This window comes from Ilyonectria robusta (genome assembly GCF_021365365.1).
Source record: "Ilyonectria robusta strain PMI_751 chromosome Unknown BGZ61scaffold_8, whole genome shotgun sequence".
In the NCBI taxonomy this organism is placed as follows: domain Eukaryota; kingdom Fungi; phylum Ascomycota; class Sordariomycetes; order Hypocreales; family Nectriaceae; genus Ilyonectria; species Ilyonectria robusta.
The window spans coordinates 1,753,464-1,781,147 of record NW_025764442.1 but is presented as its reverse complement, the minus strand read 5'-3'; the positions used below and the strand labels follow the sequence as shown (position 1 = coordinate 1,781,147).

The window sequence follows — 27,684 nt, the reverse complement described above, 5'->3', positions numbered from 1 at the left end:
GGACGACAAGACGCAGACCAGACGCAGACAAGTTGGAACACGACGAAGGAGGGCCGACCGGGCCAACCAGGCTGGGGCAGCTGGGTCTTGGTGCTGGGATGCGCTGCTAGGGTGGCCAAGGTACTGTACATGCTGCAGATGCGGTGCAGACCAAGGTTGCGCTACGACGGGAGAACTGGAGACTGAGGGTGGAGCGGGACTTTGACGGTGGAGGCCGCTGGAGGCCACTGGAGGCTCTTCGATGCGGTGGGTGTGTGGAGCGCCGAACGGTACTGCGTAATTACTCCAGCGTTGTTGAACACAGAGCTACCGCTGTTAGGGAGCAACCATCGATCGTCAGGAGCTGAATCGCAGATGCACTACTCCGGAGGACAGCCCACGTGTGTAATCCAGGCACCCATTGTACATGTCTCCTCGGCTCTGCTACGTACGGACCCCGTAGACAAACCACTGGAGGAGAGAGCATGGGGATGCATCTGTCCATCGATCAACTCCCCGTACATTGACGTCGTAGATTGTAACGCACAGAACCCAGTCGTGATGCGTAGGTAGACAGCAGGTAGACAATTGGTGGGTTGCAGTGGAGAGGGCGCAGGCCACCAACCGCAACCAGCGGCCACGACTCTAGACTGCGTAGTTAAAACACAAAACCCTGTGTAGTTATCTCTCGCCCAGCTACCTAACAAATGGCCGCCCGGTACAGCTGTGGATGGATCTGCCATGCCATGGCAGAGACCCAAAGGCTAGGCTCTAGGTCGGCGAATTTATGGGCGGGGACCGCGGAATCCTTGGACATTCAATTGATGACGTCGCCCCGTTGCAGCGGGACTGGTGCGTCCTCACACGAAATTGCGTTGGAGACACAAGTCTGTCGCTGTCTCCCTGCTTGATCCAGGGATTCGGAGGGAGAAGCAACGAAGATAAGAATCTTGTTGGGCATCCGTGGTCGGTACGACGGGTGGGTGGAGGAAGCGCCTGTCGGACCGTTAGATCATGTATCCTGTTTCAGAAAGAGGTCTGTTGTTTTATTCAAGACGGGCCATCCAAGAGTGAGATCCGCGGGGACGTCGTTGAGGATCGAGGAGAGTGCTATATTTGCCAGCACCCCTTTATATCTCCCTTTTTATTCCAGTCGTGCAAAGGAGCCGCAGGAAGCCACGGCGTAATTAGTCCAGACACCAAGGCCAACGCAAGTACAACCTACCATAGTACCAACTTCTCCCAATTCCATCCAGATGTGTCAACCCCCCCCAGCTGGTACTGTACTTGCTTTATCGCTTGCGCCCGTGTATCTCGACAGTGGCGTAGGGTCTAGAAGCTGGCGGGCTGGCGGAGTGGCTAGTGGGCTTGCAACGGACAGCCGTGCTAGTGGGTTGATAGATCAACAAGCTGCAGCACCAGCCGAAGCTACTTCCGAGCTACAGCATGTTTCGCATGATACGAACTCAGGTGTTGGTGCTATGTATGGACACGTATTGTCGTTGTATGGAGGGGATAACTGGCGGCATGTTCGCTGCGGGTTGGATGATCGTGGGGTCGGATGAACATACGGATAGCTGACGGAGGCTGACGACGCCTTTGCGCATGTCGATATTTTTGGTCCTGCTTCAGCTCTCTATTATAGGAAGTCCTTGCCCGAGAACTGACAAGGGCGGGGTTGAGCAAAGAGAGTTCAATACATCGTATTCTCGCCACTTCATTCACGATCCTACTTCTGTTCTGTCCATCATTTCGGACGCAGTACTTCTCGCAAAGTTCCGTCTTTTGTTTGTCTGTTTCGCAACGCACTGTGTCAGGTGTATCATCGAGATGCTTATTCCATGCTTGCGATTGCTCCACCCCCATGCCACCTGGGTCCACCCCCATGCCCACTTCCCGAGCAGTGATCCCAGGAGGGAGGCAAATCAATGAGAGGCTAATTTAAGAGTCCGCATCTCCCTGTTTTCATTGACAGCGCCGGAGCTCTGTACAGTACATGTACCTCCGGCGTCTATCTCTGACTGCTCCCTCGAGGCACTTCTTATCTTTGACCCAGCATATCCTACCATTGACGCCGCGATGCGGTCTACGATTGACACCGTAAGCCAAGGGGGGGAGGATGCGCGGTATGAGGGAGGAGTCGTCATCAGCGGCCAACACCGCTGCAAGCATGGTTGATGGCACAAGCTTCCTCGGTCGTGTTCGCGGGCCAAAGTGACATATTCGTACACCCGCTGGCTGATCCTCCCACTCCCGCCCGTGCCTTTGACTCTTCCTTGCGGCACCTTCGTCTCCATAATTCCCCTCATTTGTCTTCATTCCGGCTCCCTGTCCGGCAATGGAAGGAATAGTAACTTTACCCGCTCTACGGAGTATTTCCTTGGTTTCTCCGTCCTATGCCAACGATAAAAGTGACAATAAGGCGCACGTACATCGTGTGCTTAGGAGTAGAGTTTGCGGGTGACGATGGCTCCCCAGATTTTTATCAAATTGGTAATTACTGCTATTGCGATGAACTGGATATCCGAGATTCACGATCCACACCAGACTACGAAGCCAGCACGCGCTTCTGGCTGGCGATGATATGCCTGCGAGCAGCAGTCGTCCAAGAAACAGCGTCTGCAACTTCCGCGAAGTAGAGAACGGCGAAAAAAATGAGCTCCTTTCATCTTGATTGTTGGCCCTTCCAGACAAGCACCATCTCAAGCCGGAGACAGCCCAGATCTCAGCGACGGCTACTTTAGCCCCTTTAAGATTGGTTGCCATTGACGGGTTCCCATCTCAATAGATCTGGTTAATTGGTGTGACCAAGGCGACGTCCAAGCTCTAAGAACCGGCCCCTTCAAGTATCGCACCCTGTTTGGTAAAGACTGAGCCCAATCTGGCGGTCATGCCGAACCTTCGGCAGTGTCCGGTTACAGCGCCGCTTGCTAGGTAGACATGAGGAGAAATCAAGGCAGAGCTGGCCATCGCCAACATGGATTGTCAATTTCGGGTACTCAGAGGAGGGGGTGATGGCAGGGACAGTTTGCTGTGGCTGGCTGAGTGAACTGGTGGAGAAGGGAAAGGGGGATGCTGGATTTCAAGCAGCAGCCTCAATCAAGTCCATCCAATTGCCACGGTAAGATGGATGACAGTGGCCGATTGGCGTGCCTTGTAACGTGGCCACGGATGGAGCCAGCACATCATCTGGTTCGTGAGCGGAACGATCATCACCAAGAAGATAGGCTGGGTTGCCGTTTTAGGGAAGAGAAGAGGGACAATGGGGACAGGGGCAGCCAAGTCGATCGATCTCCAGGTCGACAATTGGGCCTGGAGGATGGATCTAGTGTTTGCCTGCAGCTAAGCCCACGATCAGCCACGAGAGACGAACAAAGACAGGTCCCCTGAATAGCCAACCAACAAAGAACCAAATAGCAGTGGAGGCCTGTAATCATGTAATCAATCAGCCGAAAGAGGGAACAAAGAGCAGGCCGAGTGCCCTCGGGTCCAAGCTGAATTGAACTCGGCTGGCGCTGGGCCAACGACAACGGCGGGACGAGGGAATCTACTGGACTCGCAAGGGGGACTCGGCGTGAGGAAGCTGAAGCGTTAGTGGTTGAAACGCCGTCTAGCCCTGCAAGCTGGGACCTTCGGCTAGGCCCTGTAAGAGGCCTACGACACACGGAGTATAGCCCTGGAAGCCCCCTGTCGATTGTGCAGTCGTCGTCCAAGCAGCACCCGCAACTCGCCATGATTAGGCGGCGTGTGAATGAGCGCCTCAGGGCCCTTCCCCTCAAGTGGCGGCGGCGGCGCGGCCCACCCCTGTGCCCTACGCTGCTGGGCCGTGTGTTGCGTTGCCGGTCCAAAGTGCGTGCATGAGTGGGCGACGTGGTGTCACTTGTGCCGGGCTGCTTGGCTTGTGTGCTCACTTTTAAAAGGAATGCGACCAATTTCGTCTCTCGGCTCTGGGGCGCATCACTGCAACAGCCAGTCAATTTGGGACCCCCAAGGCTGAACTGCCACTACTACTTGCTGGGCTCTCCGTTACCCGGGCGCAAAGACCCCAAAGCAAGAAAAAATCCACTCTGTTCACTTTTGCACGCACGCACGCACATTCATTCTCTCTCGGTTCACTCAACAACCACAGCAACCGCTATCGTCGTCCTCGTCCTCTGCCCCCTATCCGGTCTCTCTCCCGAAACAAGCTTCCTACACAGCTACACAGCTACCTACACACGCAGCAAAAACTTCTTTCCGTTCTTCCCTGCACCTGGCCAACGTACCGCCTTACGCCGCTTGCCTTGTTCGATCCTCCGGGGCCGCTTACACCCAAACGCCCCCCAGTCCGTCGCTCCTCCAACTCTCCTTCCCACTTTAGTCTCGGCGCTCACATCGAAAACCTTCTTCACACACCACCTCCGCCTCAACCGGCATCCACTCTGCAACCACTGTCCTAAAACCCTCCTTCGACAATCGATCACATAAGAAACAAGACACCCAAAGAGAAACCAGAAAAAGAGTTTATCCATGCACGTCGCCATGTCATCGCCGTGGAAGAAGCAGCCAGAGGACGTTGTCGACAGCGTCCTCAAGCGTGCAGAAGTGAGCAAGGTACGTTCAGGGATACCAACCGACCGACCCCCTCTCGACCCCATTCCGTCCCCATCCCCATCATCACAAGTTGTCTCGCCTTGCTGGGACTGTTCGAAAGGCGATGGTTTTGCTAATTATCTCTTTTTTCCCTCTTCTTAGATCGCCCGTCGACTACAGAACCGTCTCGCGCTCGCCCAGTTCAAGACCAAGCATGGCTGGGAGGATCTTACCCTCGACAGCATCGAACCCAAGCTCGAGGAGGAGATCCGACGGAAGCGCCTCACTGAAGGCGATGTCCTCTCCGACTCCTCCTCCAGCGCATCCGATCTCCCATACCCCTCTCGCACTCTCATGAGCTCGCCCCTCAAAGCGCCCCTGTTTTCCGACGCTGTCGGCTCCAGCAACGGCAGCACTGGCCACCGCAAGCGCACCTACTTTGCCACCTTCGAAACCATCTCTTCGAGCCCCAGCAAACGATTTCGAGGTTCGCCAACTGCGCACAAGTCCTTTAGCAACACTGCTTGGAAGGATAGCCACCAGCTGGCCCATTCGTCGCCTTTCAAGGCCCGCCGACAGCAGCACTTCACCACCTCGGCCGGCCCGGACGTTTCCTTCTTTCAGCAGCGCCTCCTGGCCCACGATTTGACGTCGCCCAACTTCGCTGCCCCCTCGGATGACGACGACGACCTATTGCCCATTCACTCCTTTACTGCTGGCAATATGCGATCGTCTCCTCCTCGCACTCCACCCATGCGCAGCCGCGGCCTCGGTAACAAGCGGAGCAAGGACGGTGTGGCATCAGGCGCAAATGGCAAGACAGGCGAGGAGGGCGCAGATCTGCTTCTCTACCTGGCAGCCTCGCCATCCCCGGCCGTCCGGAACACCAAGACCCTCATGGAGCCCCCTTCGACCCCTCCCCAGAAGAACAGCAAGCTGGACTTGCCATCGTCGATGATGATGACACCTGGCGGTGGCAACCTCTTCCCCACCACCCCCGGCCAGGGCTTTGACTTTGCCGACTTCGTCAATATCACACCCAGTCCAGCCCAGAAACCTTGGAAGACGCCGGTCGCTCTACCTGCGGCCCGGACGCCTCTTAGCGTGGCCCGCCGACGATTGACCTTTGAGGGACCATTGGCCTAACCTAACGGTCAAAAACACTAGGCCAGCTGGATGGCCATACAACTTCGTTTCCTTGTGTACATGATACCATGACAGCACATATTGCAGCACGCGCGCACACATGTCTCATTTTTATTGTCTCAACTGTTTGTTTGGATTTCTACAACCCGTCGGGTGTTTAAAGGCTCTTGGTTTTGCTTTCTTGTTTTCAGTGGCGTTGGAATAGACAACTCGGCATCAACGGCCACGTTTGGGCGGCCAAGGGGTGGCCGAATATCCTGGCCAGGAGAGGATTTATTGTTTCATCTCGACGGTACACACGAGACGGGGTGAGGTGTATAACAGTGGCTACGTGCAGAGAAGCCAAAGGGGATTTCCTTCCATTACCGGGGTTTTGGGAGACGATTGGGATGCATGGGTGAACGATACGAACTGTTTCTGTTTGGCACATGAACATATCCGTACACACATTGGCCTACAATTTTTCTTTGTCTGTCCCGCTGAGGGAAATGGGGACTTGAGGTGGAAAGTGGAGAGCGACAAGACGCGCGACGTTAATTTACGCGCCGGGGAACGAAATGGGCGCGTGGCACGCGACTTTTCGCGTTGGCTTGCATGTCATTTAATAGGTTAGTAACCAATCAAAAGTCCCCACGAGGATACTTTCGCGCCGAACAATTGGATGTGGGGATGATGTCATGAGCGCGTCACGCCACTTCGAGCTTGCTGCAGTGTGAGTGCATTTGGGGAACCATTTGTGGTCGCAAATGTGTGAAAGGTTTGTGGTTTGTTCAATAATGTCCTATCATGTCGAATGCAGTGTATCTTGTAAGCGCAGAGGGCTGCATCCTGGGTCTTTGACCTGGCCGTGACAACATGTGTTGGACATTGTCTACTGGGCTGTATGCAACTATCGGGGACGGACTCTGCATGGTACTTGGAAGCAACAATGGCACCGACCGATGTATCAACCAATCTCGTTTGTGTGTGCTTGTCTCACAATTCCCGAGTCTCGACTCGTTCCTCAACATCATAAGCCTACAATAACCGCAGGCAGACCAGCATACGGCTCAACCCACCACATGTACATAAGACATCGTGTTAGGCCCAACACTGTGTTGACGTCTACCGCTGTTGGTTGTCTTCCAAAAGCAACTTAACTGGTTATTCCAATCGATCGTCGAGGAACCCGCCCTAAAGCTCCCTTGTATTGTGTTCAAGGGAGGTCAAATTCCATCGCCTCAATCACGGCTCGTCTCGTTGGAGGGCCTCGCGGAAGTCTTTGATAACAACGCGGAGAGGCATTTTCGCCTAACAAGTCTTGGTATGACCATTTAGACGCAGGTTTTGGCGTCTAGGCTGTTCAAATCGACAAGTGGCCATGCATGTAGTGTTCAATTCCTTTGGCAGCGCTCACCGATGTCCTGTCAGCTTACTCGTCCCATTCGGCGACAACGAGGAGGGTAGGCTAAGCAGATCCACGAGATGTGGGAAACAATCTGCTAACCATGTCGACCTCAAGGTCGGAATGTTAACGCTTAGACATGGTTTTGTTTTTCTTCGAATAGGGCTGTTCTCCCCATAGCATGCTCGCGTTCTTTCTTTCTTCGTCCGTAATAATGATCGTGAAAGGCTGGCGGTCAAGGTCAATGGAAGCTCACGTCGGCGAGTCACAGAGCTTGAACCAAGGGAACTTGACATGATGCACTAATTGATATAACTTGGTTCCAAGAAAAATGGAAGGCCAGGTTATATTTACAATGCCCTCTATGAACGCTATAGACCTGTAATTGATCGTTGTCCAGTTTTTAAATCCTTTCCGGTCGCTGTACTTGGTTTTTTCTGTGATTCAGTAACCACCATGCAGTTGTTCAGTGACTGCTGAGCTTCACTCTCTCACCTTCCGCTAGTGCCGGTTGTGCTATCACCGAAACATGCACCTGACGACAGCCACCATTCATCTCCTTCGTTTACCATTCTACACCAATATTATACAATCCTCACCCTCGCAAATTTGGCAACTTACTTTGTCCAGTTTACCAACGTCACGAACCCCCCTCGCTTTGTCGCCTCTCTCCATATGGCTGGGCGAGAGTCAGCTCCTGCTGCCACCATAAATACTCTTTCAGTCTTGGCCGAGAACTAGCAGGCGAACCCGAATCGAAACCCAGTTCAGACCCATCCCGAAAGCACGGTAATTGTTCACCTAGACATCCCGATACCCATTTAACGTGGTCTATACTCACTCTTGTGCAGTGCCAAAACGACAAAGCGCACCAACGCGAACCCATAAGCCGCCGCAGTGGATATGGATGCCCAAGGAATGAATGACGATCAGAGGGACACCTTACGGGACAGCCTATGGACACATTAGGAACCAACATGCGACTTCTTCTGCCACGACCCTGCCGATAGACGGAGAGGCGTCAAACTCCCTAGCTTCCTCCAACGTCTGCCTCCGATATCGATGATCAAGATTTTTTGTGTACTGAGATCGTGGGCCACTGGCAAAGAAGAGGCTGTGTACCTCAACAGAGACGAGGAGGTGGCCAAAGTCGGCGTCGTGGCTCTGTGTTGGGGAGCATTCGACTCGTGGGTCAATGACCAGCACACAGAACACTACAAACAGGCCCTAAGAGACGGCTTGACACGCATTCAGGGGATCTGGGGAGTACAGTACCCATGCCATACAAGCAGCCTCACGTATGATGTTTGCCTGTGTACCGTGCGTGGTCCTACCGTCATATTTGCCAAAGACTGCGTGGACTATTTCCAATGGGTGCCCATCATTGGGGATATGTTCGGCAACAGTTCGGCAGGACCAAGCAGCGACGGAACTCAAGTTTCATTCATGTCAGGCGCTGGATATTTTGGAGGCTGCCTCTCTCATGCTCCTCTAGTAGCCGGTCAGCAGCCACTCTCGCCAAAAGACCTGGTGGCTCGGGTGAGGACAAGAGGCTGGATGCCAGCTGCTGAGGGCAGGGTGTTTAAGCTTGCGGCGCTTAGAAACAAGGCCATGGTCCAGTCTCTCTCTCCCTTGCAGCAGGGAGATAGCAGGGAGGGGTGGGGGCCAGAAAGATGCCTTCTCCTAATCAACATTCATCGGCTGGATATCAAGAAGCTAGACGAGGTGTTTCCCAATACAGTACGTGGCCACAGCTCTAGGGCGGCGGAACAGACTGTTGTGACCCGCATGTTGGAGGCCATGAATATTGTCTACATGGGGGGTTCGCTGCCACTAGACGGTTCCTCACAACTAGGAGAGCTGAGTAAAGATATATGTTCCCATCCGCGAAGGAGAAGGAGGACTAGGATGTCTAGACAGCTTCAGGAGTATATTCTCAGCATGTAAGAGCGCAGCGACTTGGTTTAAATGAGGAAGTCGTAGCAGCAGGAAGAGTCAAACACTACTTCACTCACGCCTTTCTCACCCATCTCAGAGTTTTCAGTTATGCTCTCTCACAACTCCCTGCAGGTCAGTGCATTTGTCTCATTCTTGCCTCGTCTTTGCCAAGCAAACTTCCAAACACCGCTCTTACAGCAGTCCTGGCCGCAACAGCGTGCTCTCCATTAGTCTTCCACAAGCCCAACCTGGCCATTTGCATGGTATTAATGGCCTACATAGCTAGCCAAGGCCGGGACAGTTAACCCGGGCGCAACCAAAACCCTTAAGGGGCATCAGTGGACAGATGCAACCTTTGAATGCGACAGTAACGGTCTGATGTTCCCTTTCTATAACATCCCCACAATGACCAACCCCTGACCATGTCAACGGGCCCTAGCAGGGCAACGAGAGAGATGGGACGACATATCGAGGCACGTCGAGGCACGTCGAGGCAGCCGAAAAGCATTGCGAACGTGAAGAATCAGTTGAAGAAACCAGGCGAAATAATACATCCATACAAGCCAGAGGCATAGAGCTTCTCGTTGCTTCGCTAGCTTAGTGGTTCAACAGATTCAAAGGTTTGAGAAAAGAAAGTGGTATATAGAACGAATGTAGCCTCAGCTGTCTAGTTTTGATGCAACGAATGTCATGTCCAGATTCTGGTTCCCCCTATGTTCACAGTGACAAGCGATTGTGTATGTTCAGTGCAATCTCGCAAGTATTGCCATTCGTCCTTTTCCGCATCACCGCCATCTTGCGGGATATCCTTCCAAAGTTCTCACTGTGCCAGAAACGCCATGTCTTGTCCCTCGTTGGTATTTGCTCCCATGGCAGCGAGGGAATGGGTCCGTCCATGTTTAAATCCCCCGTATTGGTATCACCGCTCAGTTCATGCAAGTCCCACAACTCCTACACATGTCGTATAGGCTACATCGCCTGGCCGACGCCCGGATGGCCGACGCCAGAAGACCCGATTATGCTGTCATCACTCTCGTTCCTCACGTGCCCGATTGGCACATATCCAACAGTGCTACCCCATCTCGAGGAAACCGGGCCCATGGTGCTCCAGTCTCCCGGGGGCAAACCTGGGCCGCTAGCATAGCGCGAGGTGTAACTTTCAGCACGAGTGCGTCCGCTAGCAGGTCTCGGCATATCGTAGATGGAACTGGCTACAGGGACGCGTGGAGGACGTTGCATGTTGGGGCCCATGGAGGGTTGCGGGCCGTCGATTTCAAGATCGAACGGGTTTGAATGGGTCTTGTTGCGCCGTGTCTCGAAAGAGGTGCGAGTTGCGGCTGAGTCGCGAACCATGGGTCCTGACTGTCTTCGTGATCTCTGGACGTCCTGGACGTAGCCAGCCGGTGCTACTTGGGCAGTTGCGGGGGGTGCGATAGAGTTAGAGTCAGCGAATGGGTTATTCGGTCGCAGGGGGGCCGGATAGTATTTCGTTGATGAGACTGCTGAGAGCGTATTGGCGTCCGCGAAGGGGTTCGGGCTGCGTGCTCCGTCAGTCCAGCTGCTGACACTGTGGCCACGACTTATTCTTCGCTGTTGGGCTTCGCGATCAGGTCGGCTCTCGTCCATGCTGGGAACATATGCAAGACCAGGTTGGTTGGCCCTTTCCGCCATGTCCTGAGCCATCAGGTCCTCGGAGCTAGTATCTTCGATGACACGCGACCACCAACCCGGGCGGCCGCTGCCTCCCCTTGCTTGGCTGTGGCCTTCCACGGAGGAGCTGCGGCTGTGGCTGGGAACGGGGTCTAGGAATTGTGAGTTCCCTCGGTTCATGTTGACACCGTTGCTCGAATTGTTAGTCGGCAGGTGGCCTAGCTTCTCGCTGAATTTCTTGGGATAGAAGGACAAGGCAGCCGCCCACTTGGTTGACCGAGGCGTAGGTCCCAATGATGCCGTGTCTATCTCGTACTTCTTTTCGCCACCCATGCCACCCCTGCCACCAGCTGGTAGCGAGAGGGGTGTCAAGAGCGTGCTGCGGCGCTTCTTGGACATTCGTTTTCTAACCAACCACCACAGGCACAAGATGAGCGATATTGCCGCGAACGCTCCAAAGATGCCTCCCACCAGGACTGGCGTCGATGGCGAATCACTAGCATCACTGTCAGTGACATTGAGGCTAGTCTCCGAAGGGCTCGAGGAATGGTCGCTCGCAGCCGTTGCATCAAGGCCAATTGTTGTTGGACGGCCACCTGGCAGAGTTGCTGTGGTGAAAGTGGACTGTGGGTTGGTGATGCCCGAGTCGCTATCATCTGGGGTCGAATTATCGGACGACTGAGTGGATTGAGGTGCAGAAGCAGCTGTGGTCGATTCTGACAGAGTCTGAAACGTCGTCGAAATAGCAGACGACAGGTTGGAAGGGTTTGAAGATGCACTACTCGAAGTAGTAGCGACAGTATTAGTTCCGGGCACAGGCTGCAGGATAGCCTTCTCAATCGACTGTGATGTGTTGCTTTCAGCGGCCTCTCGAGTGCTCTCTTGGGTGGGTTGCGGAGCATCTTGCGAGATTGTCTGCACAGTGGTTGGTAGAGAAGATTCGATTGGAGGAGGAAAGCCTGATGGGGCTGTCGTTGGGGGTTGCGGGTTCTGGTTACCCCCTATGGCATCAGTAGGCCGTTTTGCGAAAAGGGGAGTGTCTGCAGCCGGGACAGAAGGAGTTGCGGAGCTGAATGGCAGACTCTGAGTGGACGTTGATGTTGAAAAGGATGTTGAAATCGAAAAGGACGTTGAGGTCGAGGTGGATGAAGTTGACTCGGCCGAAGTTGATTCAGACGAAGTCGGGTCGGATAGATCCGAGGTTGGCACAATCGATGCTGCCGCTGTTGAAGTTGTCGGAACTGGCAGGACCGAGGTCGAGCTCAGGATTGAGGCTTGGACGGGGTAATGTGGCACACTCGATGACGGGTCGGCGATGGGCTCCTCGACGGAGTGGACAACGGTTGCGGGCTCTGGGTCGGCAGTTGGAGTTTCTGTCTCCACCGGTGCAGTAACGGTCGTCGAAATGATCTCGACTGAGGTGTAAGTCCTCAGCAGAGTATATGTCGAGATGGCCATGTTAGGCGTGGTGGAGTCGTTAACATGGGCGTTGTTATTGCGGCACGTTATCCCGTGGATGTAAGTGAAGATGATCCCAACCGGAGAGGGTTTGAAGGAATGTCGCGATTCCAGTCGCAGAGGTCGCAGAGAAGGAGAGGATACGAGAAGGGTCCAGCCGAACAAGAAAAGGGAAGGAGAGTAGGAAGGAGAGTTGTTAGCACAAAGAGCAAGCTGGAGTCACACTGGGTGTGGCCCGGCCACTTAGACCACGACAATGATCATGAAGATGGAAAGATGATCCAGTCACCGCAGAGAAAGAGAATGGTGAAGGGAAGTCTGGAAGAGGAGAAGAAGAACCAGAAAGAGAAGAGACAGTCGAATGGGTAAGGTACGTACGACTAGGTACGACGGAGTCAGCCACGAGGCCGAAGGGGGGACGGCTCGGACGAGACCAAACCAGGACAACCCAATACAATCCAATCCAACCAGGGTGGCTATGCTATCCAATGTTTTAAGCCGATTCCGAATAGAATAGGATTGGTCCAGGGATGGAGACGAGAGCGTGAAAAGAAGCTCGCGGCGAGACAGGGAGCAGGGTCTGCTCAGGGCAAACGCAAGGGGGGTGGAACCCCTGTTCTGCGACAGATCTGAAGCATGATGCCGTCTCCACGCCGTCGTCGCGAGGCTTGCGCGGGCCCATGAGCGAGCTAGCGGGAGTTTTGCAGGGACAGGAGTCGCAATGGCGTTGGAAAGCCACTATGTACGCTAAACGCTAAGCCCGTACTAGACGAGCCCAGGCTCCTGGGACGGCCTTGTCTGTTGCGTCTGGCCTTAACAGCCGTGGTGGGGATTCTGGGCCGATTCGTGCTTCACGTAGCGAAACGCGTGTCGCCGAGGACGGCGGATGGCAGCAGGCTGCTGGGGGGTTATGATGTCTTGGTGTCTTGGTGTTTGTGTTAATTGTGTTTTAGCGGGTGGTTATTCCGAGGGAGGGGATCGATATCTGCGACAAGGGAAGCGGCGGAACCCTGAGAGGAGGCGCAGAACCGGCCATTCCTTTACGCGGTAGGGCAAAGCGCGCCACGACGGAAGATGGCATCAGCATCAACGGCATCGTAGCTGGCGCCCGATGGTAGCGCTGTTGTTGGCACAATTCTCCCGCCGGTAGGTCGTTGGCGTTGTCAAGTTCCCAGGCCCTCAGTGGACGGACGGACGTGCAGACGACCAGCGACCGTTTTCCGGTGTCCGTACGTACGGTAGGAAGGTAGCACGCAGCGCTCAACGTTCCAGAGCCACCTGAGACAGTAGGTGGTGGGAAGGCACGCCAGTCATCAAGCTAGTGGCGGCGCCTTCCCCCGCGCGACCTTCCTCTCCCAAAAAAGACGACCCACCCCGCTCTCTTCGCCTTAATTACTCCGGGCTCTGCTCAACGCTCAATGCACTCAATGCACACAATGCACACCCAACCCAACACCCACGCCATCACCAACAGGAGCCTACCCGTCCACACCACATCTCATTGTTCCTCCCGACCCTGGGCCGGGAAATTATTGTTTGTTTCTTGGTCGCTCTCTGGGGTTCGATATCTGACTGGCTGTTTGCCTGTCTGGTTCGCCCATTGGATGAGCAGAAACCAAGTCACCAGTCTCCCCAAGCGAATATCGTTGATAGTCGCAGCGAGAGCATTTGTGGGTCGACTATCAGGGATGCATGTTGGCGATACTACTGAAGCGCAATCCTCATGTCTCGTTAGTCCGTTGTATTCATGCCGATGGATCTCCTTCCATGGCAGTTATTTGTCCAGATATCCATCCATCTCAAAAGGAACCTCCACCATGTCATCTCTCCTCTTGGTCGCAACAAATATTCCTTCGTGATCCTTCACGTACAGCGGCCTGGTCGGTGCTTCGATTTGCTGGCTCGGCTATCCGCCTAGGAGCCACCATGCTTTTTGTGTGTCTGTGCCTGGATCAATCAGCAATCAATCAGTCCATCTTCACTCACAACTCTCCACTACAACCCCGACACGTCGATAGCACCCATCTGCGCATTGCTGTGTCTGTACTTCGTACCCACCTGCAGTTGCACATTACCCATGTCGGCTTGGTTGGCACATCACCACACCCGCGGGCCGTCCGTACCTGAATTACCGTAGCAATTAGTACCAACGCAGACAGGCACTCTCTCCACTCGTATCTCTCTCCCGCAACAAACAACCGGAGATCCGGACAAATTAGTTCTCGACGACTGACTGGACGCCAACGCGCGAATCTTGCAGGAGCTGCCACCATCACCAACATCCATCGGTTCATCGCCTCCCGGTCGTCAGCAGCCCACAACACTATTCAAAAAAAAAAAACCCCAAATTTTCACCGTTGCTTCGTCATCCCATTACCTGTGCGTCAGGCCCGGGATCCAGTTTGCCCCGTTTCGACCGGTCGGCCAGTGTCGCAAGTGAGTTCAACCTGAGGGAAGCTGGGGCCGCACCTAATACCTAACTTAATACCTGCGGACCCAAAGTAGGTAACTTAGCCCGTCAAAATCGAAATCCCTCCAAGAAGATCCTGACAGCTCAGCCCGAGGCCAGAGCCTCAGCCTCAGCCAAACTCGTGGCAAATCCTCTCGTGGCACAGCACACACTGGCACAGACAGAGCAAAGCTCCTCTTGTATCCAGTTCCTGGCGCTAGATACAATCGAGCCGACTAACCCTGACGCGACCATCAACGGCCCCGCCCGCCATCCCTCCCGCCCGCACTCGGTTCTCCGCTTGTGGACGTGGCATTGACCAACTGGGAATCGTCTTTCGCAGTGCTGCCGAATCTTGAGCTTGACTCTCCACGCGGTTGTTGACACCCCTCTCTCGGCCGCTGTCCCAAGTTTCCGCCCCCCCCTCCTTGGCCCTCCTGGGCCCTCCTTGACGCATCTCCCCCATCCGTTCGTCGTGGCCTGGCTTGCGAGTCCTCAGGTTGAACCCTTCCTCCTGTTCCTGTTCCTGCTACCGTGCTCCGTGTGCCTGAGCTAAGCCCCGATAGCTTCCTACCTTACTACCTTACGGCCTTCCCTCTCCTGCTCCCGGACGTGCGTGTGCGTGTGCGTGTACAAGCGTGCTTTCCTAAGCCTGTCCCGCCCCGTGTGCTCTGTCGCACCTTCCCACGTCCCACGCTGTCCCCCCTCCCCTTCCCGTTCAAACCACGCCACCACCGTCTCTCATCGGCCATGTTTGGCAATTTCACCGCCTTTGGTAAGCATCATCAGCCTCTCTTTTGTTTTTACGCAACCAATCTGTCGGGCCCTCTTGATGCCGCACCCGTGTCCATTTATTCAACCGCTAGCCCACCTACAAAGGACATCAACGACTTATCACGCACGAAACACCTCATCTTCCCAACTACGCTGCTGTTGTTCCCCTCCCCGACCTATCTTGACCCCACACTCCCACTGCTACTCCCGCTCCCGCTCCCGTTCCAGCTCTAAACCTCACTCTCCCACTAAGACCATCATCTAAACTGCCACTAGCAAGCTTGCCCGGCAAGGCCAAGTTAGATCCCAAGGACATTCCACCCCCAACTCCCGTCACGCTCCCTCGTTTTCAACCATTTGCCCATGATGATGATCCCCTTGAACCGCCTGCCGCCCTTTCCTCGCTGCTTCAGCAGACCGGCCGATCCATGGCCGTCCTAGGACCTCCCGGTTTCTCTGCCATTGGCCTCAACTTGAACCTGGATGCGAAGCCTGAAGACCTCATGCCCGATGCAACCAGCATCCCAGACTTTAAGCTATGGGATAAACTCTCCCCAGACGAGGCCGGGGATCAGAACCAGTCTACTCGACTTCCCATGAGAAATGGCAATCTCACCCCAGGGTGTCAGGTTTACCTTGAACGCAAAAGGGAGTTGGCCTACCTCAATGAGGAAGCTTTCCGAACAGTCCGACGACTCCAACCGCCCAAGGGGAAGCAACAGGCTCGACTAGGAAACGCATATGAGTTCTTCCGCTGTCTTGAAGCCTTTACTTCCTTCTGGGACGACTCATCCCAACCGCCGCCTCTTCCTCCTTCCCCAGAGGCATCTCCCGAAGTCGCTTCATCCGGCGACGCTGCAACCTCGGAGGAGTCTAAGATTACCAAGGAACGTGATCCCAACGTTGTCCTTCGCACTGGTCCTGGTAATGCAATGCCAGCTGAGTACCGCAACAGCCTTATGACAGCTTTTATCAAGCTTGTAGCCTACGATTTTGGTTGTAGCGTTGCGCCAGCCCGCCTCGAGCCTCGACTCCATCTGAGCTCTCCCGAGGAATCTTGCCCATCTCGCAAGACTTACTGCCCCTCTGGGTGTCTATTCATCTTCCAGAGCCCAATGACGCGCGAGGCGGCTCGTGCGGGCGCTGTCTATGGTCCAGTCGCCACTGTGAGTGCCCGAGGAACTACAGACTTCACCACCCCCGATATGGAAACAGCGCAATCATTGGACCTCGCTCGGGAGATTATCGCTGCATTAATTACCGCTCAGCATCGAGCACGCGAAGGCAAGACAGAAAAGCGCTTTGGCGATGGGCAGTGGTGGACGACTGAGAAGCGCTGGGGAGGCGGTATTGGCGGCCCTATTGGGCGTGAGGCGGACAAAGATGCCGTTCAGGGGGATAAGGATGCCAAACCGAGTGACGCCGATGGCATGCCCATCTCCAAGAAGCCCAGAAAGAATATGAGCATCTATGACAACTATCGGATGGTCCGCCCGCCAGCATCGACCTGGGATCGAAAAGCAACCTACGAGGCTATTGGCAAGGTTCAAGGTGCTGGTTACGACGACATCTTTGTAGTGAGCTCACTATTCCACCATGTCTCTATCCTTCGCGTGAGAGTTCCCGATCGCCTACTCGAGGTCATTGGTGGTGCAAGCGAGGCCGACCCGACCAAGCGAAGCTGGGGTAAGGTTGAGGCTTGGAGGAGTCCCTGGTATGATCTGTTCCATGCGGACCAGCGTCTGGAAGCGATGAAGCTGGTTTGGATGATGATGGCATACCAGATGAGAAAGGATACCGGGGCTGCAGACGGGGATGTCAACATGTCGAATGCTTGAGGCACCCCAATTTTTGTGTATTACCAAGTACAGTTACCAGTTCAAACAACACTCTTCTGGATATTTGTTGTATGAGTTGGTATGCGGCCTAGATTGGTTGAGAAGCATGGGGTAGGGAGCCAGAAGAAGCATTCCGTCTGGAAATGCAATTAAAGTCTAGACGTCATGTACTTGGCATGAGTTTGCGAATGAATTACGATTATCGATTCCCTACAACGCTCGTTTTTTTTCTCACAATGAGTTGTTACCCTAGGCTCCTGATCGACCCCATAACTTCTCTTAAAAGGTCAAGAGTATAAAGTGAGTCTAGTCAACCATGCCTATAGGAACTTAAAAAAAACAAGACAATAATTATCAAGTATTTGAGCATCTTTCGTTCTCTTCATGCGGGGCCATCAACCTCTTTATAGGCGAAGACGGCAGTACAGGAAACAGAGTAGTGGCATACAATCACGCTTACATACCCCCAGAAGTTCTAGGAAGTTAGGATGATAGTATATATTCAACTTTTGACTTGAGTGTCTAATTGAATTAGGTACACAAGATTATTTAGCAGAGCTGAGATGAACTTCTATCAACCTGCTCCTCGGCAAGTTTCAGTCCAGAACTTTCAGACTCCTTGCCGCAATTTCGAAGACATCGTTTGGGTTTCTTACCTCCGTTCAATATCATAGATATAAAGCCCTCAGATCAAAGCAGCACGGTAGCGGTAGCAGTTGATGTATGCAATTGACATAACACCCGATGCTAGGGAAACGGTCATCGGATCGATCGAGTTGCCGCAAATCCACTTTTGCCTTGAGCCTCTGTTACGACTCTTGTGTCTCTAACTTTGCTGACCTCAAGAGAAAGAGATGAGTGACAATGTTAGAAGCAGGGTCCTATGGTTAGTTAGTCTCCTGCTCGCAGTTCGAGCAAAAACCCTTGACGTCCAAAATGTGTGTCGCCACACTACTGCTCAAGATAGTAAGTCTTGGCGCCAGTTATCTATCATCAACCTTACCTAGGAGGGCCATTCCATAGAGTCGGTCCCACCGCCCCGGAACCATTGGCAGATGTGGCATGAGCTGATGATGCTAAGCCGAGCGTGCCTTGCAGAAGAGCGGCATACCCACGAAGGAGCTAAACATGCTACCGGGGAAGGGGAAGGGGGGCGTGCATTCTAGGCGCAGCATGCTAAGATGCTGACGACATCATTACTACATACTACAGCGTATAGCAGAGCCGTGACGTCGGGAGAGCCCAATGCCAGCTTCGGTAGATGGGCTACAGAGCGAGCCGACTTGCAGCGAGGCTGTGCTAACCACCTCCACGGTGCCAGCGGACAATGGCAGGCGAGGTGAGATGAGATGAGAAAAGACGACGCAGGGACTCTAGCCAGCAGCACGCCAGCAGCATGCCAGCTAGGCCCGAGATGGGGATGGAAGGGTCTTAGCTTCCGGCGGCGACCCAGACTCGCGGGTTGGGTGGGACTGGCTGCGTTGGAACAGACGGGGACGGACGGGGACGGATGGGGACAGAACGGACAGAGGCAGCTGAAGGCCCGGGGTGTGTTAGAGATGATGGGCTGAGAAAAGGTGGTGTGGGTGCCGTTATGGAGATGCCTATATGGCTTGCATATGGGCCAAGTGGGATTCAACCAACGAGGAATGGAGGATAGATGGTGGGAGATGGCCTCGTTATGACGGGCCAGGGCATCCGTGAAAGGTGAGTGGACAGAGGAGAGGATATGCCGAAACCGTACGGGGTATGGACAGACATGCGGATGGGCATGTGGATGGACATGTGGTTATCTGTCTGCCAGTCAAGAAGGAAGCGAGGACGGGCCCAGCTGATTGGAGTTTGTCTAGAATGTGTTGATTTGGCGAACGCCAGCGAGCTACCGGCTGAGATTTGAGGATGACACAATGATATCGCGAGCTGGTTGAGGCCGTGGCGGCTCTAGGTGGAAGCTGGAAATCCATATCGAGTGCTACTTCAGCGGTTGCGCGCAGCTATTCCGCCTGGCGAATGCGACCAGCTGTTCAGCCCTTCCACGTTCCGCTGGCACATCAATCGCCAGCACAAGGGGACAATGGAACAAGGGGACAAGGGGGGACAAGGACTCAAGGGCTCTGGGGTTGTTGCACTTTTCCCGGACCCAGCACCATGGACAAGGAGACCCTCCACGTCCCCGAACCCGTCGCGTTACCGCACGTAAACGGGCGGCAAAGCCACACGCAGTCCCCCATCTAAGCCACAACTGCCGAAACCGTCCATGGCCCAAGCTCCCGGATTTCTCATTAGCGCGCGAGCCCTTCCATCCGCTGCGGACCGTGGCTGGGGGGGTACGTACCCTGTAGCGGATCTCCACAACGGCGGGGCTCGCCTCTCCTTCCCTTGCCTCGTGGGCCTTGGTGGCGGCTCAGGCGAGCACCTGATTGGCCTTCCCCGCTGCTTCAGCTCTCGGCTTGCCCGCCACTCTTTCCCAGAAGGGACGGGAGACGTGCAGGAAGCAGTAGTCTATCGGAAATTTCAGCCACCATTTGCTCTGTTGTTGATGCTGCATGCGAGGTCTTGGTGGAGGAGACGAGTCTGAACCCTGCCTCTTTGGTTCGGGATTTTTCTCTAAAATGAGCGACGAGGGTTTCGGAGATGTAACGAACAGCGCAGTTACATGGATTGAAGCCTAGATGAGCGTTTGGTGAAATTGTCCACAAATCTGAGGTATGAGATTTGCTGTAAACGAGGCTTTAGTATTATTACATTGGCGGTTCCTCGGGGAATGAGCATGCCTGCAATTTTAATTAACGCAGCAGCAGCACTCCAGACCGTTGAGACTTTGTCTCTCATGTCTTTCCAACTCCCCGGAACCCTGCCGATAAGCCGCATCGGGATCGCCGTCTCGCAGAGCTCGGGGCGCCGAGAAAAAAACGAAACCAGTGCGTCCAGTGGACACACATCAGCCTGACAGGGGTCTGTATGGATCTTGGGCGTAACGTCTGCATATCGTTCTACTGCTAGCTCGATGCCAGGAAAGACACATGGCAAGCACTGCCCTATCAGATATTGAAGACTCGGGCGCGTGAGTCTCGGCCGTCTTGTTCGCCTTTGGCATCGGTCGGGACGGGAAGTTGGCGCGGGGTTTGCGCTGTTGTCGGCAAGGCGCGTGTCTTACTTGGGGGGTCAGGGGTGGATATGTTTAGACGCCGCAGATGGCGGGGACTTGCAGAGGCGATCTGTGGTTACTACGTAGTACGTTCCAGTTCAGCCAGCTCCCAGGTGGGCAGGGTTCCTGGAGATGGGGTTTAAGATGGCCGAGCTATGTACCTCCGCCCTATCTACAGCTCGTGGCTTGCGAGATGACGGTCGTTGACAGAGTTTACCGGGGGAGGGGGGGTGGGCTTTGACATTTCTTCAGGGATGGATGGATAGAGGCGGAGGCGATCGTCGATCAGTTGAGGGTGTAGGGTAGCGTGATGGCGACGATCTCTTTTGGGCATCATGACAGCTCAGATACGGCAACATACTACGTAGTAGCTATGCCATCCCGCAGCTTCGGGTCCTCCGTGCTGCCGGCTAATTCCAATGCAGGCTATGGCGCTTTTTTGGGTATGGCAGCCTGTCGACGGGCGAAGGCGAGGATGGTGTTCATCTGCAAGTTCATGTCAGAGAGAGTTACAGGGGCAAGACGTTGGGTGACGGGCTCGGCGTGGAAATAAGGAAGAAGAGAGTTACCCACCGAGTGCCGAGAAAGGAAAAGTCCAATACAAGGTCTTAGATGAGATCGGAACAAAGCCCGCCGACCAAGGTCCCTTGATTCGACAATATGTCGATGGAATGTTGGATATGCACACTTACTTTTGGGGTCTCGGCCTCCCCTTCAGGCCAAAGACATGCATGCGTGCCATGGAAAGAATAGCCTAGAGATGCTTACGTGAAGCAAATTGATGGCCCGGGGAAGAAATTGGAGACATTTTTTTCGGGTCGCAAAAAGCAAGCACTGAGGGTGTTGAAGCTAGGAACCATCCCGCGCTTTGGCGGTGGGTTGGATTGACTCCGGTTGCAGGTGACGTTATGAGGACCCTGTCTATAGCAGAGTCAGGGTGCCGAGGAAGATCTCTGCAGGGGAGACAGAGAGATGCTGTACCTGACGTCGACGATGAATTTGGCAATTTTTTTCGCTTAATTGATGACATGAGCCAAGCAACGAAAGTCCATTGTTTACCTATATCCCTGGAGGTTTAGGCGAGGTCAGGCATTTGCCTCACGCTACCAAACATACACACTACGTAGTAACATCCCCAGTCAGCTGGGACATTGGGCATCTGCACACATGGTCATAATTACAGTATAGAAACAGGTACATGACATCCAAGACGCACAGCTCATACGACGTAGTATTTAGTAGCTCGAGCTTGTAAGGCTGCGGCCAAGCCCAGGCGTTCGGGCCGGGATCCAAGATAGAGAGCTTACACGGGCCATTGCTGCAAAGCAAAGACTACGCCTTGTCAACGTCGAGCAGCTGCATGTTTCGTTTCGTCATATGGGCCCCCTTGCTTCCGACTTGCCCGCCTGCGCGTCAGTACATGGAAATGTCTATGGACTACCTTATGTAGCCAGGGCTACCTTACGTAGCTTAACAGGGCTGTGTAGTTGACTCGGTCGCTGCCGCCGGTGCCACTGCTGCATTGCTGCAACTGATGTCGGCCGTGTGTGACGATGATGCTCTACTTCCTGCTGCTACTACTGCTACTACTACTCCTGATCAGTACCTATTGCGTCTCTCGTGCCCCTGTCTGACGGCCATCATCCCCCATCCATACCCCCCGGATGTCAAGCCAGCCTGACTGGGTCACCACCCACACCCTTTTTGGTGTCTTTGCATCCGCCCTCATGCTCACGCTCACGCTCACCCACCCCAGATGCCGCCCACACCAAACCGCCAACACCGCCGCCTCCGCTACGTCAAGCATCTTGGTTGAGCTGCTTGGCTTTTGTCTCGGCAGTATGATGATGTGCTGTTGCCGAGAGATGGCTCTGCATCGAGACCGAGCAGAAGGAGAGGCAGAGAGACATGGCAGAGAGAGGCAAAATCACGTCTAAAAAGGACCACTGCCCCCGCCCTTCTCCCATTCATTCCCAGCTCTTCTTCCTCCCTAGACTTGTTATTAACAGCTTCGTTGACTTGGCAGCTTCGTTGACTTGGGACCCTGGATTAAAATCCAAACCCCAAGCCCAAACCCACCTTCGAAAGCCGGGATAATACACTCCACGCAGATCACACGCCTCTCTCATCGTCTTTGCACGCCCTCGCTCCACTCCTCGTCGACCCGATTCCGAGCGAACCTGCAGGCCATCACACTCTTCACACTCTTCACACCCCCCTCAGGTTCGGGCTACGGTACATGACAGGCACATCTACTGCGTCCCCCTTGTTCGCGGTTGGAAGCTGAAGCCACGCGCCGTCGACAAAGTCGCTTTTCGAGCACTCCCGTCGAGTAGTCCGTACCGTGCTTGTTGACGACCGACGCCGACGACTTCGCGACAATTGCTCTCATTGCACTCACACCGCTTCTGGCATTCCCACGCGCGTGCGCGTCTGCATCCGCCCTTCTCCGTTCTCCGCATTAAACTATTCCATCTTGTGGCCGCCGTCGCCGCCGCCGCAGCGAGCAAGGCCAGGCCCCTCTCCAGCCTCCAGCCTCCAGCCTCCAGCCTCCAGCCAACAGCCAACAGCCAATTCCGACCAGCCCGAACATCCAGGCCAAGCCCATTCGTGAGACTGGGCTTTTTGGGCTTTTTGGGCTTTTTGGGCTTTTTGGGCTTTTTGGGCTTTTTTCGGGCTTTGCGCGGACTGGCCACCCCTGTTGCGGACGCACGTAGTAGAGTATCCTGTGCCTTCGACCGCAGTCGCTGCTGTTGCTCAGTGCTTTCTCGCTCCTTCTGCCCCCCCCGGCTCGGTCATCACATTCACACTTCTGACATACACACGCTTCGTTTCCCATAATTGAGATCGATCTCCCACCCCCGTCGCACCCTTACTCCTACAAATATTATTCGACCTCCCACCCTCTCTGTTTTTTCTACCTCATCCTCGACCCTGAATTCTCCATCTTCTATAGGTGCACCGAGAACACTCCCACCTCGTCTCTACCTCCTGTGCGGATAGCTACTACGTGAGACCCTGTGTGTCTCTGTTACTCCTCGTCGACAGCCGGCTTCAGTCTAGCTCGCACGCCCACATTCCGACTAGACGCACACTCGGACATCTCAAGTGCCCCTGCTTGCCTGAGTCTTGGGACCTTGCCTTGCTGAGCCTCGTCTCGTCCCCGCGTGCGCGTGAGTCTTTCCAGAAATCCGCCACCCGCCATCCGTCGTCACACATCCACAGCGGGCTCACGGTCCCACGGTCCCACGGTCCCACGAGCAGTCCCACCTCTTCAGACGCCCTAGCACGGCACTACGACATTCGGCATTAGGTACCACGTACCTACTACGACGTGCACTGCCTTTCTTGCGCTTGGCGCCCAGACCATAAGCCAAGCTACACCTGCCTTTACTCCTGTGCCTTTACTTCCGGCCTCGACCTCCACCGACCACTGCCGCCGCCCGCCGCTTCACCACAACACCAACCACCACCCGAAAAAAAATCACCACCGCTGCGAAACACGCCCGACGATCACCGCCGTGTCTCGTACGTCGCTCGAAACCAGACTCTCTCCCTCTCCGCGCCGCTCCTCGTCCTCCACCGCACCCGACATGTCGGGCTACCCGGGCTACAACTCTGGCCGCTACGGCGGGCAGCCGCCGCAACAACCCCAATACCAGGGCAACTATTACCCGTGCGACCCCCTCTCAATGCCCATCCCCGCCTCAATCACCGCCGAACCCATCGTCGTGATGACGCTCGGCGTGTTTCATCTCCCGCATCGTCTGCTCTCTTCGTCCGCTCCTGCTAACATGCGCTCTTCCCTCTCCGTAGTCCTCAGCAGCCGACCTACGCCAGCGGCCATGCTCCCCAACAGGCCTACCATCAGCAACAGCCCAGCTACGGCTACCAGCAGCCTCCCCCGCAACAACAATACGGCTACCAACAGGTACGCATCTCCCCGCTCTCCCGCTCTCGTTCTCGACTTCACAAACACCCGTCCCCTCAATCTTCCCTTCTTTTGCCCTACCGGCCAAGGCGTTCCCCCGCGTCATATCTCCCAGTCACCCCGCCACAGCCTGTCAGACCAGCCCGAACCTGAAGCTTACCTTGCCTCCGCAGCAACCGCCACAGCAGCACCAAGGCCACTACCGGCCTCAGCAGCCGCAGCCAAACTACCAGACACGTCCTAGCGGTACGTTTCCCCCCATCATACGAGCCCCCCATGGCGCTGGCGCTCGCTTTCCGTCGCAATGCTGCAGTAGCTAAACCTTCTCCAGGCGGCAATCCTCAAGCCCCTCCCTCAGCCCCCCAGCAGTTCGGCCACGGCGCCCCCAACGGCTATGCCTTCCAATATTCGAATTGCAGCGGCCGGAGAAAAGCATTGTTGATCGGAATCAATTACTTTGGCCAGCGCGGCCAGCTCCGCGGCTGCATCAATGATGTTCGCAACATGACGGCTTACCTCGCCGAGCACTTCGGATACAAGCGAGAAGACATGGTCATTCTCACCGACGACCAGCAAAACCCCATGAGCCAGCCCACCAAGCAGAACCTCTTGCGAGCCATGCACTGGCTGGTAAAGGACGCCCGACCTAACGACTCGTTGTTCTTCCACTACTCAGGTTTGAACCACCTTCACACCGAATTAGCTTGAGGATCGAATTGCTAACAGACGTAGGTCACGGTGGACAGACCAAGGACCTCGACGGCGACGAGGACGATGGGTACGACGAGGTCATCTACCCCGTCGACTTCAGGCAGACCGGCCACATCACCGACGACGAGATGCACCGCATCATGGTCCGCCCCCTGCAGGCCGGCGTTCGACTTACTGCCATCTTCGACTCCTGCCACTCTGGTACCGCCCTCGACCTGCCCTACATCTACTCTACCCAGGGTATCCTCAAGGAGCCCAACCTGGCCAAGGAGGCTGGCCAGGGTCTGCTGGGCGTCATATCCTCGTACAGCCAGGGTGACCTCGGCGGTGTTGCGAACAACATCCTCGGTTTCATCAAGAAGGCGGCTAACGGTGACGATGCTCGCGACCGTACTATTGCCACCAAGACCTCTCCTGCCGATGTTGTCATGTGGTCTGGCAGCAAGGATGACCAAACTTCGTGGGTGCCCCCATTTCCTCTAAATTTCTGTTACGGCCCTTTGATCTCCCTGTCTTGATTTTCCGGCCTTGATTTTCCGGCCTTGATTTTCTTCTTTTTTGCAGCCCCCCCTGTCCTAATTTTGCATGTCTCGTTTTGGTGTGGCTTGTGTTGTTTTTGGCAATTTCTTTTTGAGTTTACCTGCTGGCTTAATGGTCATGATGCCATGACATGAAACTCAAGTTTCTTTGCGAGCGATGGCGCAGGGTGTTCGGGATTGATACATGAAAAAGGTCCGGGATCTGAACCCGCTGGAGTGGCCTAAAGATTTCTGTACTTAGAATAATGACGCCTTTTTTGGCAAAAAACGCCTCAGATGCAATATACAGCCCATACTACGGCTGTATTTTGCGGTCTGAGGCGACGAGCTGCGTTGGATCACCTTGCCATGCAAGGGATATCAATTCGCTCGTCCTACCCCCAGTTCTTGTTTATGTTTATTCTCGGCTAGACAGCAACCGAAGCAACAACAGCTAACCATCTCTATAGTGCCGATGCCACTATCGCCTCGCAGGCTACCGGTGCCATGTCCTGGGCCTTCGTCAGTGCCCTCAAGAAGAACCCCCAGCAGAGCTATGTCCAGCTCCTCAATAGTATTCGTGACGAACTCGCAACTCGCTACACGCAGAAGCCGCAGCTCTCCTGCAGTCACCCTCTTGGTGAGTCCCGCTTGTCTCTCTTCCCACTGTGACGTTTGAAACTAACCTTTGTTGACAGACACGAACGTCCTGTTCGTCATGTAATATATATACCTGAGGGCGTCTGCCTTGTATATGGAAACTTAAATATCTCGAGCGCGCCCCCTTGGCGGTTGTCCCTGTGTGATGTCAGTGACTTGAATCCAGGACACTGAGCTTTGAGCTTGGGATAAGCGAGGTGGGGAAGATTAAATACCCGGCTTAGTGTCAGGGTGCTACGACGGGAGGTTATTTGCCGGTTGGGATTTTTGCATTGTTTTGCTGGTTTTGCGGGGGTGACGCACCAGGGTCTCTCGTTGGGTTGGTTGTCTTCAGTCTTTGCGGGTCATTATATGCTCATCACCATCATCATCATCGAATTGGACCGGTTGTTCGTTCAGCGTGGGTAAAAATCAGCTTGGTTGTTTGCTCCATAAAATAGAAAAGAAGAAAAAAACAATCACAATCCAATATGCCATACAGGTTTCGTGATGCGCTCTCTCCTTGCTTGCATGCATGCTTTGCTTTGTCTCATTGAACCCAACGCCCCAATATCCATGCCCGCCTTGTCCTGAACCAGTACCCAATCGAATTTCATCATGGCCTGCTTTGCATAAACCGTTCCAACAGAGATTTACAAACTCCCGAGATGACAAAACCGTGAACTGGCCGATTTCCCCAGGACCAGTCATGCATCCATGCAACCCACAAACCACTCTCTGCGCAAGAACCCCATATACGTTTGTCCCCTGACGAGGGACCAGCCGTCGACCCGGAGAAGCCTTATGCCTCGACCCGCACAACCTTGAGCTGGCGCGAACGCTTGGTCTTGCGCTGCTCCTCGGTTGCGACGACGAGACGCTGGCGGACCGTTTCCTGCTTGGCCCAGTCGCGCGCCGAGATGCGCATGCGGGCGATGAAGCGAGCCATGACAAGGAATGTCTTGAGGGAAGGACGGCCGGCGGTCTCGGCAGAGCCGTTTTTGTTGCTGCCGGAAGCCGGGAGGGAAAGGGGCTTGCGGTTGCCGAGGAGGTTGGTGCGGATGTCGTCGAGCTCGCGGAGCTGTGCCTTGTTGCTGCGAAGGAGGTTAGTGACGGACTGTTAAAGGAGGGAAGAAGGGAAACGTACCAGGCGTTGGCGATGTCGAGCTGCAGCTGGATGAACTTCTTGGCGTACGCGGCGTCGGCGCGGAGCGATGCCTCGCGCTTCCACCTCGCCTGCATCCATTCCATCTGCATCACCATGCCGCGGAGCTCCTTCTTATGACGCTCCTCGGCGCCCTCGGCCGCGCGGATGACCGTCTCGAGCGCCTGGTCCGCTGTGTCGAGCCGGGCCATGGCCTGGCGCTGCGCAGGCGATTCTGATCGGGCTTCTTTGTTCAAGGCGGCGGCCTTGGCGGCTGCGGCGCGGGCTCGCTCGAGATCCTTCTGGAGCTTCTCGGCGCTGAGGCGGAAAGCGGCGCGCTCACTACGTGCGCGCTCGAGCTTGCGTCGGAGCGAGGCTTCTGAGGCGGCGAGCGAGTCGATGAGC

At 54.9% G+C, this 27,684-nt stretch overlaps 6 protein-coding genes across 6 annotated transcripts; 4 read left to right on the top strand and 2 right to left on the bottom strand.

The window, feature by feature from the left end:
* Positions 1–4,500: 4,500 nt before the first annotated feature.
* BGZ61DRAFT_477409 (uncharacterized protein) lies at positions 4,501–5,697 on the top strand (the record flags this gene model as incomplete). The annotated part of the gene is made up of 2 exons (XM_046248891.1): positions 4,501–4,572; positions 4,714–5,697. 2 exons carry the CDS (start codon positions 4,501–4,503, stop codon positions 5,695–5,697), a joined length of 1,056 nt encoding a protein of 351 aa, XP_046105699.1.
* Positions 5,698–9,757: 4,060 nt separating this feature from the next.
* BGZ61DRAFT_227425 (uncharacterized protein) lies at positions 9,758–12,373 on the bottom strand. Its single transcript, XM_046238181.1, has one exon. It carries the CDS (start codon positions 12,125–12,127, stop codon positions 9,989–9,991), a length of 2,139 nt encoding a protein of 712 aa, XP_046105698.1. The 5' UTR covers positions 12,128–12,373; the 3' UTR covers positions 9,758–9,988.
* A 1,252-nt stretch (positions 12,374–13,625) lies between these two features.
* On the bottom strand, positions 13,626–15,328 carry BGZ61DRAFT_477407 (uncharacterized protein; the record flags this gene model as incomplete). Its single annotated transcript, XM_046248890.1, has 5 exons — positions 13,626–13,889; positions 13,999–14,074; positions 14,114–14,250; positions 14,818–15,102; positions 15,164–15,328. The coding sequence occupies 5 exons, from the start codon at positions 15,326–15,328 to the stop codon at positions 13,626–13,628; spliced, it is 927 nt and encodes a 308-aa protein (XP_046105697.1).
* Positions 15,327–17,188, top strand: BGZ61DRAFT_350238 (uncharacterized protein; the record flags this gene model as incomplete). The annotated part of the gene is made up of 2 exons (XM_046240212.1): positions 15,327–15,351; positions 15,627–17,188. 2 exons carry the CDS (start codon positions 15,327–15,329, stop codon positions 17,186–17,188), a joined length of 1,587 nt encoding a protein of 528 aa, XP_046105696.1.
* A 4,372-nt stretch (positions 17,189–21,560) lies between these two features.
* On the top strand, positions 21,561–22,921 carry BGZ61DRAFT_450522 (uncharacterized protein). Its single transcript, XM_046245744.1, has one exon. The coding sequence runs from the start codon at positions 22,001–22,003 to the stop codon at positions 22,271–22,273; it is 273 nt and encodes a 90-aa protein (XP_046105695.1). The 5' UTR covers positions 21,561–22,000; the 3' UTR covers positions 22,274–22,921.
* Positions 22,922–23,929: 1,008 nt separating this feature from the next.
* Positions 23,930–26,562, top strand: BGZ61DRAFT_517376 (caspase domain-containing protein; the record flags this gene model as incomplete). The annotated part of the gene is made up of 7 exons (XM_046252332.1): positions 23,930–24,114; positions 24,153–24,267; positions 24,441–24,513; positions 24,599–24,943; positions 25,000–25,438; positions 25,967–26,136; positions 26,195–26,562. The coding sequence occupies 7 exons, from the start codon at positions 23,930–23,932 to the stop codon at positions 26,218–26,220; spliced, it is 1,353 nt and encodes a 450-aa protein (XP_046105694.1). The 3' UTR covers positions 26,221–26,562.
* Positions 26,563–27,684: the final 1,122 nt, after the last annotated feature.